The sequence below is a fragment of the Mustela putorius genome, unplaced genomic scaffold, assembly GCF_011764305.1.
Source record: "Mustela putorius furo isolate JIRA1106 unplaced genomic scaffold, ASM1176430v1.1 tig00000589_pilon_pilon_pilon, whole genome shotgun sequence".
NCBI lineage: Eukaryota > Metazoa > Chordata > Mammalia > Carnivora > Mustelidae > Mustela > Mustela putorius.
Genome location: NW_025421425.1, coordinates 7,222,657 through 7,239,615, shown reverse-complemented (window position 1 = coordinate 7,239,615; position 16,959 = coordinate 7,222,657). Strand labels below are relative to the sequence as shown.

Genomic DNA, 16,959 nt, shown 5'->3' with positions numbered 1-16,959 from the left:
CAGTGCAGATATTAAGGAAAACAGTGCAGGTATTTCCTTTGTGGTGAAGTAGAAGGTAGGAGAGAAGGATTAATTTTGAGTGGGCCAGAGAAGAAATTATGAGAGAATTTGGACCTTGAAGATGTTTAATAATAATTCATGGTGAAAATGTAGGAGAGGGGATCATTCCAGGGAAGTCTCTTTCTTACAGCTTTATCACAGATTTGCTCAGAAGATAGAATGAACAGAATTTAGTGCAAGAGGATTGAGGAGCCTAAGTGATTCCAAGGTTTTAGCCTAACCGACTTGGGGGATGGTCAGTAACTGAAACAGGAATAGGAGGTCAAGAAACAATAAATAAATAAATAAACAACAACAACAAAAAGGAAACAAATTCAACCCTTGTCGGGACCTCTTGGAAAAGAGTGTACTTCATTCCCTGACAGTTAGTAAACTATTATCTTCCTCATTAAAATTTGGCTTTGCCATCTTGTTCAGTCGCCAGGCGGTGACATCATCAACACGGAAGATCTAGTGCCTGTGTGCTCTTTGCATCCAGCCTGAGGACTGGACTTCACTGAGCAGACAGGAGGACAGGGAGAGTGACAGGGTCATAGGACAGACACCATCAGTTTTCTTTTGTGAACTCCGAGAGGAGCAATCACTCAGGGTCTTCACTATTGTAATAATCTTTTCCCCATGGGTACTCTTGGGTACTCTGCTTTGGGGCTGGGTGGGTCAGGTCATCAGTATTTGGAAATTAGCCAGCCTCTAGTTGCAAGAGTTTTTGTGCTGTGGGAAGTTTGTGAATAATTCTTATTCTTATTACATTTCTTGCACAGAAGATTTTACCAGTAGTTTGAGTGTTTAAGTCCCTGGACTTTATGCTCTCATGATAAGCTTGACATTCTCAATTTAAATCTATGAATTAATATATTCTCAGAATGACATATACATATAAAATTTATATTCAACAATGGAAAAATCAACTCATCTTTTTTAGTTGTAAGTGCATTTTATGTGGGCTATTTCTTAACATTATTTGTTCTGATATGGGCAGCACTGGAAATACATTTTTACAAAAATCCCCATATATAATCAGGACATTGTAGGTCCCAGAGATTTGACTTTTAAGATACCAGTTTATGATGGCCTTGTGTTGTGAATCTAGGGACTTCAGGGACGGTATCTATTATATCGTCTTTCAGTCTTCATCTCTGTAAGTTTTATATTTTTGCACTTTTGTTTTTTTCTTTAAGCTGTGCATATAGTTCAGTTCAAAAAAAAAAATAAGCATTCAGTGTACAAAGAAAGAATCACTCATGATTATTTCTTCAAGGTTCATATTAACAAGATTCAACAATGGCAGAATGACTTTTTTTTTAAGATTTTATTTATTTGAAAGAGAGCCAGAACAAGTGGGGAAGTAGCAGAGGGAGAAGCAGATTCCCCGCTGAGCAGGGACCCCCCCCCCACCACCACCACCTCCCACCAACTTGAGGCTTGATCCCAGGACCCTGAGATCATGACCTGAGCCTAAGATAGACACTTAACCAACTGAGCCACTTAGGTGCCCCATGGGGGAGTGACTTTTAAAGTGTTTGCCTCTATAGTCACATCTAAGTCTCCATAACTGTTGAGCATTTAAATTTGGGGTAGGTTGGGAAAATACACCAGGAAGATTAATGTATTTTATGACACTCTAGCAAAGATCATGCAACAAAGGGTATCTTTGACCACAGTATTATTTAGTTAATACTCTTTGAACAACCATGCTCTGGTCTTCGAGTAATGGAAATTAAGGGGTCAAACATGGGTCTACTTTATGAGATTGACTCCAAACTGTTCTTAAGTGGGATTAAATGGGACCCAAAGTCCCTGGTCTGCTTCTGGTGCGCACTGACTTCTCAGGATGACACCGGTTGTATTTTGTAGAGGATGTGTAAATTTCACTGTGGGAGGTGGGGAGAGAGGGAGAGAGACTGAAAGAAATCTTGGCAGTGGACAGTGGTGAAATTTAATCTAGAAATCTTGGAATTTTCACAGTCAAGAGCCTTTTTTGGCCAAATATCTGCTGTGTGTTGCAAATTCTTCAGCTCTCGCAAAGGTCGTTTTGACAGAACAGCACACAGGGCTTTAGCCTTTATATCCCTTTGTGGACCTTTGTGCTTTCTTGGGAAAGCTCAGGGTGGATGCAGCTTCCCAGATGAGGCTCTCACCAACGTAGTGTTGCCCTCAACAACTTTCTTCCCGTGGGTAGGGAGAGGAGAAAAGGGCTATTTCATTGGGCCTCTTAGAGATAGAACAGTGTCAGTGACACACAAGGATATTAAAAATGGCAGCTAATTATATAACTTCGCCCAAATCACAGTCTCCAAGGCTTAATTTACTCATATTTTAAATGAGGGTGTTGTAGTTCTACATGGTCTGTCTTTGTCTGTTCAAGCCTTTATAGCAAAATACCACAGACTGGATGGCTGAAACAGAGGACTTTTGTTTTTTTACAGTTCTGAAGGCTGGGAAGTACAAGGTCAGGATGGCAGCATGTTCAGTGTTTAGTCGGGTCTCTCATTTTGGTTTGAGGATGGTTGTCATTCTCATGTGTCCTCACATGGCCTTTTCTTGGTGTCTCTTCCATTTTACAGAAAGGCATTAATCCTATCATGAAAGCCTCCCCCCATGACTTAAAATAGCTCTAATAAGTCTCCCAAAGGTCCCACCTTGAAATACCATCACATGAAGGATTAGGGCTTCAACAGTTATTAAATCTCTCCATGTCTCAATTTCCTCAACCATGAAATTGTTCAATCACGGTCTATTTGTAGAGTCGATGTCAAGATTAAGTGAAAATCATGCAAATAAAGCACTTAGTACAGTGCTTGGCACAAAACAGATCCTTGATAAAAATTTAAATCTTGAAAAACAACCAAACTTATTTGAACAAAAGCTGATACAGGTAACACAAGAAATGAAATGTTTTGATCGGTAGTTTGGTTGTTAATATCAAAATTTGTTTTTGACTGTAAATTTGGCAAGTCTCTGTTCATTATAACACATCACTTGTTTGTATTGAAATAGATACGAACAAGTGTGTGTGTGTGTGTGTGTGTGTGCACACGTGTGTGAGCATATATGTACCTGGATAGTCTCCCCCATCATTTCTTTGGGTAATTCATTTTCTACTACTATATAAGAATTTCAACCAACACACCACTTACAAATTTGGAAGATATTTTACCTATACACGAATACTGTGCTTTAATTTCAGTGAAACCAGAAACATTTAAACTTGCTCTTTTTAAAGAAGATTATTCCCTAACAAAAGTGTTCCTTTTGCACATCAATAAAATGGTGCTCTAGTTAAATGTTACTGGCAGGGAAATGATAACCACACACACACACACACACACACACACACACACACACAATTACTGAACTCTCAAAACCCCAAATTCCTATGAATCCTACCTTGTGGACATCCATGCTATTAATATGTAGCAAGTATCCTAAAATATTTAATATTTACATTTTACAGAAATTATCATTGCTTTTCCTTTCACGTCTGGTGGCTCAGATGAAAAATATAAATCTAAGAATAAATGTAAGCCTATTCTTATATGACCTGAAATATCTAGGTGACAAGTTCACTTAAAGCTTAATTTGAGGTGTTGCTCAGATAGTGAAGCTACTAGAGGAAGTGAGTTTCTCAGTTGTGAAACAAGAGGAGACAAGATCGTCGGTAAGGAAGTATGGCAGCATGATTTTTAATTGTTGGATTTTCAGCCTGTGAGCTAAAGTCAAATGAATCCTTACTCTTGAATTTCAGTGATGGGAGTAGCCATATGTTCTCATTACATCAAGTACAAAAGGCATTTGCTGTGATTCTAGAAGATTCAGAGAAGAAAGGGGGAAATGTACCTTCCAGAAGACAACTTGGGGGTGGAGTGCATTCCAAACGCTCATGGGAAATTAAAATCTAAGCATCATTCATAACTTGAAATGCAATTAAGAAGCAGCACGTGGAGCTGAAAATTCAAGAGGACTATGGCTTCGTGAAAACTTCAAGTAACTCTCTCAGTTCCGTTCAAAATGTCCTATAAAGACCTGTGGCATTTATTTGTGCACATTGGGTACATTTATGTATTTAGGAAAGGGCTACCAGGAATGTATTCCCAGAAAGTAACTGTACGCTCTAGTAAATGATCTGATTTGTGGCCCCTTAAAGGAAATCAATAAAAGAAGAATAGGGTCCTGTGAAATGAGTGGTTTCCTGGGGTGAAGCCATCCCCCAGAATGGACCTGTTGCAAGCTGTAATGGTTTTGTGATTCGTGTGACTGAATGTTTCTCACCACATAGATTCACTATTGACTTTTTAGTTAATAATAATGTCTTGTGTTTATAGAGCCACCATCTCGAGGAAATTTGAGTGCTTTATAATTGATGAATTTCAATTTATATTCATACTATCCTGCTGAAAGTATAGATTAGGTACTCTGATTGTGTTTTAATGAGGAAACATGGAGCCAGAAACTTTAAATCATGGCCCACAGAGATATCAGAAGGCTAATAATAGAATCATCAATTAATATCTGGTAGTCTTTCTTCTAATTCTGGCTGTTTCCCAAAAAATATCTGATCAGTTTTGTCAGTCATTCCTTAGGAAATGAAGCTGACCAAAACACAATTTTTGCAATTGGTATGATTAACAGAAGTTTCCATCCTTCTCATTATTTTGGTGATATTCTGCAATTATCTATTTTTATTTATTGGACCACATGCTTGTTTTAGTGGCCTATGTATTCCATCCTTGGAATACTTTAAAGCCACATGTGTCAGAAGTTTATCTCCTGGGAAGGGAGCAATATAAAACTTAAATTCTAGTATTAGACAGTTGTGATTTAAAAACAAAAACAAAAGCTGGGTATCTCCATCACCTACCTGTCATTGTTTCAATTGACAAAAAATGAAGTAATCCTCTCAAAAAAAAAACCATGTTCAAAACTCTCACTTATTTGTAGCTATGGGAAGATAACTATCATCCTTTCAATCACCCATTTATGCAGCCTTAAAAATGTGAGCCTCTGGTTCTTCCTGCTTCTCACATTACTATTTCTATCAATTTTTTTTAAATCTGGCAAGTGTATTACTTTGTCCCTCTAGATTGTCCTTACTGTTTCCACTCTGCTGTCCCCGTGCAATGTGCTAAACTCCCTATTTGTCGCCACAACTGTAGTTGTCTGTCCCTCAGTACATCTTGGGTAAATTTTCCTAATAAGTTCTCTGAATTTTTTAACATATGAATTATTCAGGCAGAAAAAAGTATACAGAATATGTTGAGCAACCACATCTCCACCCCCAAAATTTTTTTTAAAAAGTGACATTAGAGACTAGAAAGCCTATTTGAAGCCTCTCTTGGACCTTATTTCTTTTCTTAGCTCCCCACCATCATGTCTTTCATGGTTATTATTTTTATGCATGTTTTTATACTTTTATAAAGTATACTAAAGTATTCTTTATAAAAGTGTAAAGTATACTAAATCTCAAGTATACTTTAGATTCACTATTGGCTTTTTAATTAACAATGATTTACTAACCCCATCATTTCTTTCTGAAACTTTCAGTTTTTGTTTTTGTTAATGTGACTTTGAGATTTCTGCTCAGTGTTTTAAGATTTCTCCATCTTCGTGCCTGTGACCTTGTTCCCTTCACTTGTGTGGCTGTGATCCAATGAGCCACACAACACAGTTGATCCACTCTTCTTAGAAAGCACTTTGAGATTGTTTGGGATTTTCCCCCTCAAATGCAAATGATTATGGAATAAGCATTTTTTAAAAAATTTAATTTTTTGAGAGAGAGAAAGAAGGGGGTAGGGGGAGAGGGAGAGGCAAGAGAGAATCTCAAGCGGATCCACTCCCACTCTTCCCCACCACCCCCTGCCCCAGTGCCCTGTCCAAGCACAGAGCCTGATGCAGGGCTCAATCTCATGACCCTGAGATCAGGGCTTGAGCTGAAACGAAGAATCAGACACTTAACCGACTGAGCCACCCAGGCGCCCCTACATAGTAAACATTTTTAGCACACTTCCTTGTTCTCATTTGTGAGCGTTTCTCTAGGCTCTGTACTCGAAGATCTAAATACTGGAGGTAGATCTGCTCACTTTCAATTAAACAGTGCCTGTAGCCAACTGAAGAGCTGTATTTTTTTTTTTAAGAGTTTATTTATTTATTTGATAGACAGAGATCACAAGCAGGCAGAGAAGCAGGCAGAGGGAGAGAGGGAAGCAGGCTCCCTGCTGAGCAGAGATCCCGCCGTGGGGCTCGATCCCAGGATCCTGAGATCATGACCCTGAGATCATGACCTGAGCCGAAGGCAGAGGCTTAACCCACTGAGCCACTCGGGGCGCTCCTGATGTGCCGTATTTACGTGCCATCTTCCATCTAAGAAAAGACGCTTACTGATCTCTCCACTGACTTTCAGTGGAATTTGAGTCTCATAAAGTCGAGTTCCTTCTCGCCTCTCAAATGAAGGGACCTCCCCGAGGAATTTCTTTTTGTGAGGGGTCACCAGTTCAAAAGCTCTTGGACCAGGCTGAATGTAACTGAAAAATGCAGGGTGTGGTGGCATCTGGGCAGGATGGTAGAGGTGGAGCCTGGTGTCCCAGTTACAGGCTGCCAGTTTACGATCCCTGACCTTGTTTATTTTCCCGAGAGTCTGTCTCAGAAATGTGTAATCATCCCGTTTACTGTATGGCAACAAAGAGCAAGGACTCTAGAACGGGCCTGGCTGGGTTTGAATCCCTCCTCCACGGCTACTCGTTGTCTGCTCTGGAGCTCCTTCCTTGTTTGTAAAATGGGGGATGGGCTCATGGTGAAAACTCACTGAAGTGTAATATACCGGAAACTCTCAAGTCGGTGCTACATACATTTTTGTTGAATTACTGAAGAAAATAAAAATAAGAAAAACGTGTGTCATACCTCCTGTGTGTCAGACATTGTTTTAGGAATTGGGAAGATGGTAATGACTTGAATATGTATTTCTTTCCTAAATTACCAGTTGAGACCAAAGTCCCCAGTACGTTTCTTGGCCCACAGTGGGCAGTCAGAGATGATGAATGAATCAATAATCCTAATGATTCTCTTACGGCAATGTACGTGCCCAAGGTATGTTCTCAGCCGTAATGAGGCAAGTTAATTATATTCATGAGAACTTTGCTCTGTGCTTGTTAGTGTCCTTATTCTTTGGAGACTGATTATTCCTGTGTAATCTGGAAAGTAGCTTACCATTAGCCATAATATTTGAGAAGTTAGGATACTGTCTTTTTTGACGATGACGAGTAACAGAGAATTGACTATTTTTTTTCAATCCCTTACCTGAAAACAACATTCTTAACTTTTTTGATCATGACAGGCCTTTTTTATTTTTCCATGAATTTTAGGTCTCATTGTCCATGAAGGAGCTGCAGTTTACAGAGTATTTAAGCGCTGGAGAGCTGTTAACTTACACTGGGATGTATTAAATTACGATAAAGCCACAGACATCGAAGAAAGTAGCCGGGGAGAGTCTTCCACAAGCAGGACTTTATGGCTGCCGTTGACGGCTCTGCGGAACAGGAACTTGGTCCACCCAACGCAGTTAACCTCCCCGAGGTTCCAGTGTGGCTACGTGTTGCTGCATCTGCTCAATCGGATGAGGCCCCATGAAGATTTGTCAGAGGATAATAGCTCAGGGGAGGTTGTCATGAGAGTGACTTCTGTGTGACACAGTGTAAGACGGCGTGGCGCAGACCACCCTGCACATTTTGGAATGTAATTGCAATGAATGGCAAAACCATAGCACTTCTAAAAACACACATCTATGAACTTTTTAAAATTTATGCTTTTTATATGAACATTTGAATTGCAAATACATTTTTCTGAAAAAAAAAAAAAAAGAGTACTCTGGTTCTTTGTTTTCTGACTTATCCCATCTTTTATAAGTTGGTACTTGAAATCATTTTACGTATAATTTAACTCTACTTGGTTAAAAGAATGATGAAAGTTATCCTTAAGGCTGAAACTATTTTTTCTTGCTTGTTTTAAATATATTTTTGTCAAACTTTTTGCTCCCTGTGTAGTTTTTCAGGCATGCTACTGGCGGGAAAGAGTTTGGAACTCTGTGGGCAGGTGCGAAAGCGCCAACCGGCGACGTGATGCTGCGTACTGGCCCTCTGTGTGCCTCGTGCTTAGCGGTAAATGTGAGCGGGACTTTTTTGCTGGGTTGAAATAATCTGTCACCAGAAATACAAGTTCTAGGAATGTTGGCCTGTTTTCTAGCTTCTGAAACAGCCCAGAGAGCTTATAAAAAGTTAAAGATGAATGGAAAAAAAATAGTTTTACTCCTGTATGTATGACGTACTGTGTTACATACAAGGAGGCAGGCACTCTGGATACTCCGAGCCCTAAAACCCACCAACACATTGCATCATTGCTCATGCATAATAGTAACACTGCCTCACATTTACATAACCTCTTACAGACCGATCATAGTCACTTGGGTTAATTATTGGTGTCTTGATTTCTGTGAGCCCTATCTTAATTAGATTTTCTTTTTGTAAAAGCTTATATACCTACTTAATCATTTAAACACTGATTCTATTACTTGGTTTAATGAAGTCCCTGGAAATATATTCACCAGCAGCGAGAAATGTTTCTCTTTCGCTAGATAAGTATTTTTAAATGAAAAGAGGAAAAGAAAAATGAGGCTATTGATTCGCCAGGAACAGTTTGCTAACTAGTGGCACCTGGAGATTTTCCACCTTTTAATCCTCCTAATGGAGGGAAATGGCACAGTTTAATGAGCAATGACAGGATAAATGAAGAGGCAGGCAGTCATGCTTTCCTTAGAAACAGGAGTGGAACACGTAAGTCATTTGAAGTAATTGATGATTAGATTTTAAAGCATACGAAATAAAATGCTTTACATCCTATTCTCTAAAAATGACCTCTGAATGATTAATGATAGAACAGTTAATGTGAATAGGTAGCACTGTGATTCCAACATAACAAATCCCACCAGTACTTGAAATAATATATTCCCAGTTAAACTGTCACAAAGGAGTTAAGGATGTGATCATTTTGCAGAAATGGGAAGGAATCCAGAAGTCACAGAAGAAAGAAAACAACTACTGTTTAGGGGCAGACGTAGGAAGAGTGTTACACATGCTCATTCTTTATGTTGTTTGTGGTTTTTCTTTTTAAGATTTATTTATTTTAGAGAGAGACAATGCATGAGTGGGGGAGGGACAGAAGGAAAGAATCTTCAAGCAGACTCCCCACCAGTCTTGGGCAGAGCCCAAAACGGGGCTCTATCCCACGACCCATGAGATCATGACCTCAGTGGAAACCAGGAGCCAGAGGCTTAACCTACTGAGCCACCCAGGCGCCCCTCTGTGTCATTTGTTTTAACCGATATTAATGACCACAACCCTGGGTGAGTCACTGGGTATAAATTTGGTCCCTGTCTTTCAGAATGTGGCCACCTGCGATCAGAGCAGATCATGGAATAGAGACACCAGGAATGCGAATCTGTTTTCAAAGAAGCAGTCCATTATTTGGACCCCACACGTGTTCGTGTTTGTCCTGGACTGTTCAATCACCAAGAGGAGTCTTCGACAACACCACGTTTAATGGAGAATCATTGTAGGCACTGCTCAGAGCCTCTCATTAAAAATACTAGACAAGGAGACTTAGACACAGACTAGACGATCACTGCTCTGTATTTAGCAAGTCTGCCTTCCTAATTAGCGTGCACTTTTGTATTCACATCAACTCACTAGAAACAAAAAGGGGAATGGATGAGAAACCCCTCGCTGTAGCCTCAGGTAGGTGCAGGAAGTGGAGAGGTCACTTCGAGAGTGCAGAGTGGGTTTGTCAACCTGGAAGGAGTATGCACCCCTAGGCTCTCCTGCTTTCCAGCACCTTGCCCTTTGGATGTACATTTTGTCTACACCTGCCATTTCTCCTCTTCACCTTCACAAACCCCACCTCCTAACACACCCACACAGAGTCACGTGCCCACATGGGACCGAGTCAAGGTTCAAATAGGATCTGGTAGAACTACCACTCAATGAAATGTACCATCAGTGAAATAATTACACTCAAAAGAAGTGCTCCAGATGGGGAGGGGACATGCAGTTAAAGAACTGAATTCACTGCTTAACAATTAAAATTTTAATAGACAATATGAGTTATATAAACAATTAACTTTCAGCTATAAATGCTGTAATTCAAGCTTGGGCAGCCTTAAATATCAAAAATATTTATGTTAAGGAAAGAGTTGGAAATATTTTCATTATTTTAAAAATATTTATCAATATTGTAAAAATGTAGACCCATAGGCCCTCTGTCTCTTTTCAATCACTCATCTGAGGGACAGACATTTACAGAGTACTTCCTGTGTGCCAGAGGCTGTGAGCAGTGGGCCACAGGATAGCTCAGGTTCTCGGGGAGACTGTGGGGCCATGCTGCACTGCAGCGTATGTGTTGGGATAGAGGTGAGCAAAAGGCAGTGGCAGGCCAGAGAAGCAGATTTCCCTGGGGTAGCTGGGGAAGGCATCACAGAGGAGCTGGCATTACTTGGGTGTTGAAGCATGAGTAGAAGTTTGCCAATGGAACAAATAGAGAAGAACACTCTGGGAATAGCTCCTTGTGGGTAGAAGATAGGCAGGCTTCAGTAATGATGAGAGATTTCACATTGTGGAGCAGAGGATACATGTGAAGACACAATCCATTTCTACGGGGTTGACTAGGTAACTGGGACCAAACTCCACAGGGAACCATGCAACTGGTAACACTGGCAAAGTCATTTTTGGGAGAATAAATGTCCTTTAGGCCCATACCTAAGGGCAGCACTCACTTCTCAAGATGGAACTAAAATATGATGGATTGTGGTCATACCCTCAAAAGAGTTTGGAGAAATCCTACGAAATGAAGTAGTAGGCAGAGACCAGACAGAAATCTACTGCTATAAGTTAGATAACGCAGTAGAAATATGGGGGCAGGGAATGGGCTTTCCTCCCTCTCCCAGAAGAGAGCAAAATGTGTAATTCTGAAGAGGAAAGCACATTGTAAATCTTGTGAGGTAGAAGACAGCATCTCCATTACTGAAAATACTCCTAAACGCTTCCCAGGATAAAGATTATCATCCGATTGCTCTTAAACATGATTAATTATTTTTTTATTCTATATGTCTCATTAACTAAATATATGCCAAAATTAAGCAAGCTCTCTGTGTTGCTTCTGTTTTGGACTGGGACTGCTATTCTTCTTGTTTTTTCCCCACACTGTTAGCATAGCCTAATATTTTTGATGATGTGCTAATCAACCCTCCTTTATCGATGGAGTGAAATAGCAAAATGAATGCATCTTTACTAATCCACAATTAGATCAGATCAGCCATCATCTAACAACTGATGTGTCATTTTAAACAGAGGTCATAATTTGTATTTTTCTTTGTAGCTTAATTTTTTTTGACTTGCACATTTTAATGACAGTAGGTTACCAATATCTGATCCATAAAATTTTTCTTTCCAAGTTCATCCTTTATCCAAATTCAGTGGCAAAGTTTCTTTTTTTTAATTTTCAATTTGTATTTGTATAAATGACCTAACATAAACATAATTTGATACTTAGCATATTAAGAAATAATTGGTTTAAAACCTTAAGATGATACTTGAGGCAGTTAGTTCAGACCCAGTTAATCACTTCAGAAAAAATGTTCCCATCGCGCGCGTGTGTGTGTGATACAGAATTGCAGCTGGTGTCATAATTTACAGCAAAGCTCAAAGTTCCAGGCCCCAGTGGAACGTAGATATTAATTCATTATCTCGTAAAGATGCCATTTTACACACAGTGGATTTATCTAGTAAATTAGTCAAAGACTTCAAAGTTATTTCAAGGGATGTTCCCCTTAGGAAGTAGAGATGCTGGGAGGCAGTGGGAGAATGAAAGTTATGCATGATTTCCTGTAAAATTTTGGTGATTTTTTAAAAACCATCACAAACTATACCTCAAAGGATTTTTACTGATTTTTCCAAAACAAGTTAGTGGTCACTTAATTTTGTTGTAACTTTTTCAAGTTTCTGAGAAGTTTTTCTATATGCAACATGGCCTTTCAGGGGAAAATTATCTTTTTCTAGAGCTGCAAGTAGAAAAAAGAGGTTTGCTCCAAGATGCATAGGGAATGGAGCCTAATGCTTGTAGGTAGATCATGGTGACCTGGATGTTTTCAAATCCTGCCCTATGGAGCTATGAGGCAGGAATTTTTAACTGAGCTGTTGAACCATGGGAGGGGCATCAGCTGTGGGTGAGTAGAACCATGGGGAGAAACGTCTGTATAAGAGGTAATTCTAGAGCCTCATCACAGCTGTACAAGGGCTTTGGGAACACAAGACATCTGCCCAGAAGCTGCTATGATGACAAGAACTATGTGGATGGAAGCTGGAAATTCTCTACAGGGCACACTTTCCATGATACTCTTGGGACTGTCAAGATTTATTAAGAAGAAAGAGCCAAAGCATAGATTCAGAGACCAGGAGAAGAAAAAGTAATTCCATTTAACTGTGCCCTTCACCATGTGATTGGTTTTGTTAGCTGCAGTCCCCAAGAAACTTACTTCTCTTCCTCTCCCTACTTATTCATTATTCTTGGTTTAAGACCACAAAGGGGCATGATCACCCTTATGCCATTTTTTAAAGTCTTGTGACCCAGACACGCAATGAGGTCCCTGGCTGCTCCAGTTGGGTATATCAAGAAGCACCAGCTTCCCAGATGGGCTGGGGAGGCTGCCACCCATAATGAGATAAGGAAGAATTCAGAAGAGGCAGTCATAATGGAGGGACAAGAAAAAGTGTGGCACAGTGGCAGCAAACCCAAGGGGTTGCTTGAGAGGTGATAATGAAGGCTGCCTGGGAACAGGGGATAAGCGGTTGATTTCACAAAGTTTATGATCTTGGGGAGGATGATCTCAAGTAAATTGGCAGTTCAATGAAGTGGTTTAAGCACTTTGATGCCATTAAAAGACTGCATAGAAAGGAACAGACGACCCAAACTGAGTGTTCAGAGAGAGTTTCCTAAAGAAGATAACCAAGATGGCGACAGAGGTTTCTCCCAACTTTGCTCTCCTTACAAGAAGAACAACTAACAACTATTGAAGAAGAAGACACCCCTGAGAGAATCCTAGAATATGGGATGAGGCTGAAGCACCCCCCAGCCCCACACAGACCAAGATAGACTGCTTTGGCCAGCATGCTGGTCTCTTGCTTAAAATTCTACCAGAGGTAAATGTGAAATTAGGGGCAAATATGTGTAACAAGATTGAATCTTTCAATGCATAGACATTTATTTAGACATTTATTTAGGATCTCATTGATTTATCTCAATCTCATCTTACAGTTTAAAGGGTGGAGTTCCTTCACTTTTCTTGTTAAAGCTATTCTAAGTATTTCATATTTTTATGTTTTTGTGAATGATGTTTTAATTTTATCTGTCTATTGCTAGTAGGTGGAAATATATTGATCTTTCTATGTAGATCTTGTATCCTGAGACTTCACTAAGTTCTCTCATTATTCTCCAAGGTTTTTGTTGTTGTTATAGTCCTGGTGTTCTCTACATACACAGTCAGATCCATATCTGTCAATTATGACTGTATTTTTCCTTCATTCTTTGAGATTTGGGTTTCATTTTTTTCTTCTTTGTCTAGCTTTTTAAGGTGTGGTTTTAGATCAATGGAATTAAAAGCTTTCTTCTTGACTAATATAAGCCCATGAAAATATGAATTTCCCTCTATGTGCTGTTTTAATTGCATTCTATACATCTTGACTACTGTTTTCCCTATCATCCGGTTTAAAATACTTCATAATTTCCCTAGTGCTTTCTTCTTTGATCCATAAATTACTTAGAATGATGTGCTTAACTTAAAAAATCTGTAAATATCCTAGCTATCTTTTCATTCTTAATTTATAATATTTATAATTTAACTCACTGAGGTCAAGAAAATACTTTGTATAATTTAAATCCACTGAAATTTATTGAGATGCTTTTATGGTCAAGTATATGGTCTTTCTTAAGAGTATCACAGATCTATTGCTTTATAACAAGCTACCCCAAAAAACAAGCTACCTCAAAACTTACTGGTATAAAAACAGTAATTTATTATTTCATGATTCTGTTGGTTGGCTGGGTGAGCCTCATGCTAATTTCTTTTGATCTCACTCTGAGACTGCATTCAGTTGGAGAGTTCGCTAGGGCTGGGCACAGTTGGGACCCTGGTGGGGCTGGGCTTCTCTTTCAACTTCAGAAGTTAGCCCTGGCTCCCTTGTAGCAGCATTGCAAAAGTGTGGGGACAAAGGGTCAAGGCCTCTGAGGCCTTGACTCCTAAGTAGTGTAACATCAGTTCGGCCATACTTCATTGGTCAAAGCAGATAGTAAGACTGGTTCAGATTTAAAAAGTGGGAAAATGAGTTCTACCTTTTAATGAGAGGAGGGACAATTCATTTGTGGTTGCATTTAATGTATTGCATTTCATGAAGTTTCCATGAACTCTTGAAAAAATACATGATCTTACAATTGCTGGGCATGATATCCTATAGATTTCCATTACGACAAACTGGTCAATAGTTTTCAAATCTATATCCTTACATATTTTTCAAAAATTTACATGTTATTATCAATTACTTCCTTATGATTGTGGATTTCTCTATTTCTCTGCTTAGCTTGTAAGTTTTTGTTTCATGTGTTTTAAAGCTCTGCTTCTGTGTGTGTGTGTGTGTGTGTGTGTGTGTGTATGTTTATTGCGTCTTGACCTGTTCTTCAACATGAAATGCTCTTTATCTCTGGTATGGGAGTTAACCTGGTCAATGTTAATTTTGCCAAACCAGTTTTCTTATAGTTTTTTTATTTACAATGGTACACATTTTCTCCTCTATTTATTTATTTATTTATTGGAGAGGTAGAGAGAGAGAGAAAGTACAAGAGAACACGAGTGGGGGTGGGGACAGAGGCAAAGGGAGAGAAGCAGACTCCCTGCTGAGCACAGGGCCCGACATGGGACTTGATATCAGCACCCTGAGATCATGGCCTGAACCAAAACCAAGAGTCAGACACTTAACTGACTGAGTCACCCAGGTGCCCCTCCTCCTTTTACTTTTAAATTATTTGTGTTTTGAGGCACCTGGGTGGCTCAGTCATTAAGCATCTATCTTCAGCTCAGGTCATGATCCCAGGGTGCTGGGATTGAGCCCACATCGGGCTCTCTGTTCAATAGAGAGCCTGCTTCTCCCTCTCCCTCTGCCCCTCGCCCTGCTTGTGCTTTCTCTCTGTCGGTCAAATAAAAAATAAAATCTTTAAAAATAAATTATTTGTGTATCTATACTTAGATTTCATCTCTTGAAAACAGGATATAGCTGAAAATGTTTATGTTTATCTCCTTTGCCATATAAAGCGACACAGTCCCCTGTTGCAAGGATTCAAATTTGGACACGTTTGGAGGACCATTCTTTCTTTTCCTGTATCTCTCACCTCCCTTCACTTCCAGGACCAAGTATTATTCTCCTTTAGAAGAGTTATAATTAAGTAATAATAATAATAATGGAAGAAAAAAATTAAAATAAAACAAAAAAACTGTTCACAGCAGGAAAAAGTGGCAAACATAACGTTGGGAATGAGGGAATAAGAATCATTCTCTTACATTTTAGCTTTCTATGGACATATGGCAGAGAACAATTAACTAATAGTTAATAATTAATAAATTACCTCTCTATGGCTTATGCTTTTCCTGGAATTCATGAAACTCTCTCAAAATCTCTGAAGAGGAAAGTACCTTTTAGAACATCAATTTCTAGGGGCACCTGGGTGGTTTAGTCAGTTAAGCCTCTGACTCCTGGTTTTGGCTCAAGGACTGTTGAACCCTGCATTGGTCTGTGGTCAGTGAGGAGTCTGCTTGAGATTCTTTACCCTCCCTTTCCCTCTCCCCCTCTGCCCTTCATTCTCTCTCTCTCTCTCTCTCTAAAGTAAATGAATATATAAAATCTTTAAAAAGAAAATAAATAAAACATCGATTTATATAATTCTTTGTTGACATCTATGCCCAAAGCACCAATCATGAATTTAGGCAGAGACGGGTTTCCTGAAGTGGATGGACATCTTAAATGTCAGAAGACTATTCAGGAAGAGAGTGTGACATTTATTTCTCACAGATTTAATCTTTGCTGTTTGCCTCAGACCAGATAGCCTTACAGGAAACAGAATTCAGAGAGCACAGTTTGAATTACAGCCTTTGGGAATTATGCCGGAGCAAGTTCTATTCCATTAGAAACCTTTACCTAGCCATATTTATGAAGAATTTGCATTAACACCTTTCCAAATAAAAGCCAAATAAATTTATTGACAGAACTTTGGACTGAAAATGTTCTTTTATTTCTTTTCCCCACTTTTACTTAAAATACCCTAGGGTAAAACTTACTTTGGTCTTTTTTTTTTCCTGAGGCTTGTAGAATGAGATTTCATCAAAAAGGCAGGCAAACTATTTTTTTTTTATAAGACTTCATGACTCGAGTCCTTTGTATTTGGACTAAAATGGTATTAAAAACCCTAGCTCCAATGAATTAAAGCAACTATGTCCATGAGTGGTGATTTTTCTGGACGTAGTGGAGAATGCACTTTGAAATGGCTCTCAGACAGAGTAGGAGGGTTTATGTCTATGACATAAACACGTTTAGAAGGTCTGGGAGGTGACTGTGCACCATTGCCATTACTAGGGCCGGGGGGTGGGTGGCGTCCTGGAAGACTGTTCTACAGAGGCTACTCTGAAGAAATAGGCCCAGTAGACCTATTTAAATAAATATCCTAAATGCTTAAGTGCTACATTTTACATCCTTAGCTCCAGTCATTTCCTTGCTACTTGGTTGTCATTACCAGAAGAGTATGTCTGCTTGGGGAGGGAGG

At 39.3% G+C, this 16,959-nt stretch overlaps 1 protein-coding gene across 1 annotated transcript in view; it reads left to right on the top strand.

The window, feature by feature from the left end:
* Positions 1 to 7,948, top strand: part of MARCHF11 (membrane associated ring-CH-type finger 11) — a 101,073-nt gene extending 93,125 nt beyond the window's left edge. Inside the window, exon 4 of the mRNA XM_004761230.3 lies at positions 7,416 to 7,948. Within this exon, the coding sequence (XP_004761287.2) occupies positions 7,416 to 7,738 (323 nt within the window). The 3' untranslated portion in view covers positions 7,739 to 7,948. The remainder of the gene's footprint in view (positions 1 to 7,415) is intronic.
* The last annotated feature ends 9,011 nt before the right edge of the window (positions 7,949 to 16,959 follow it).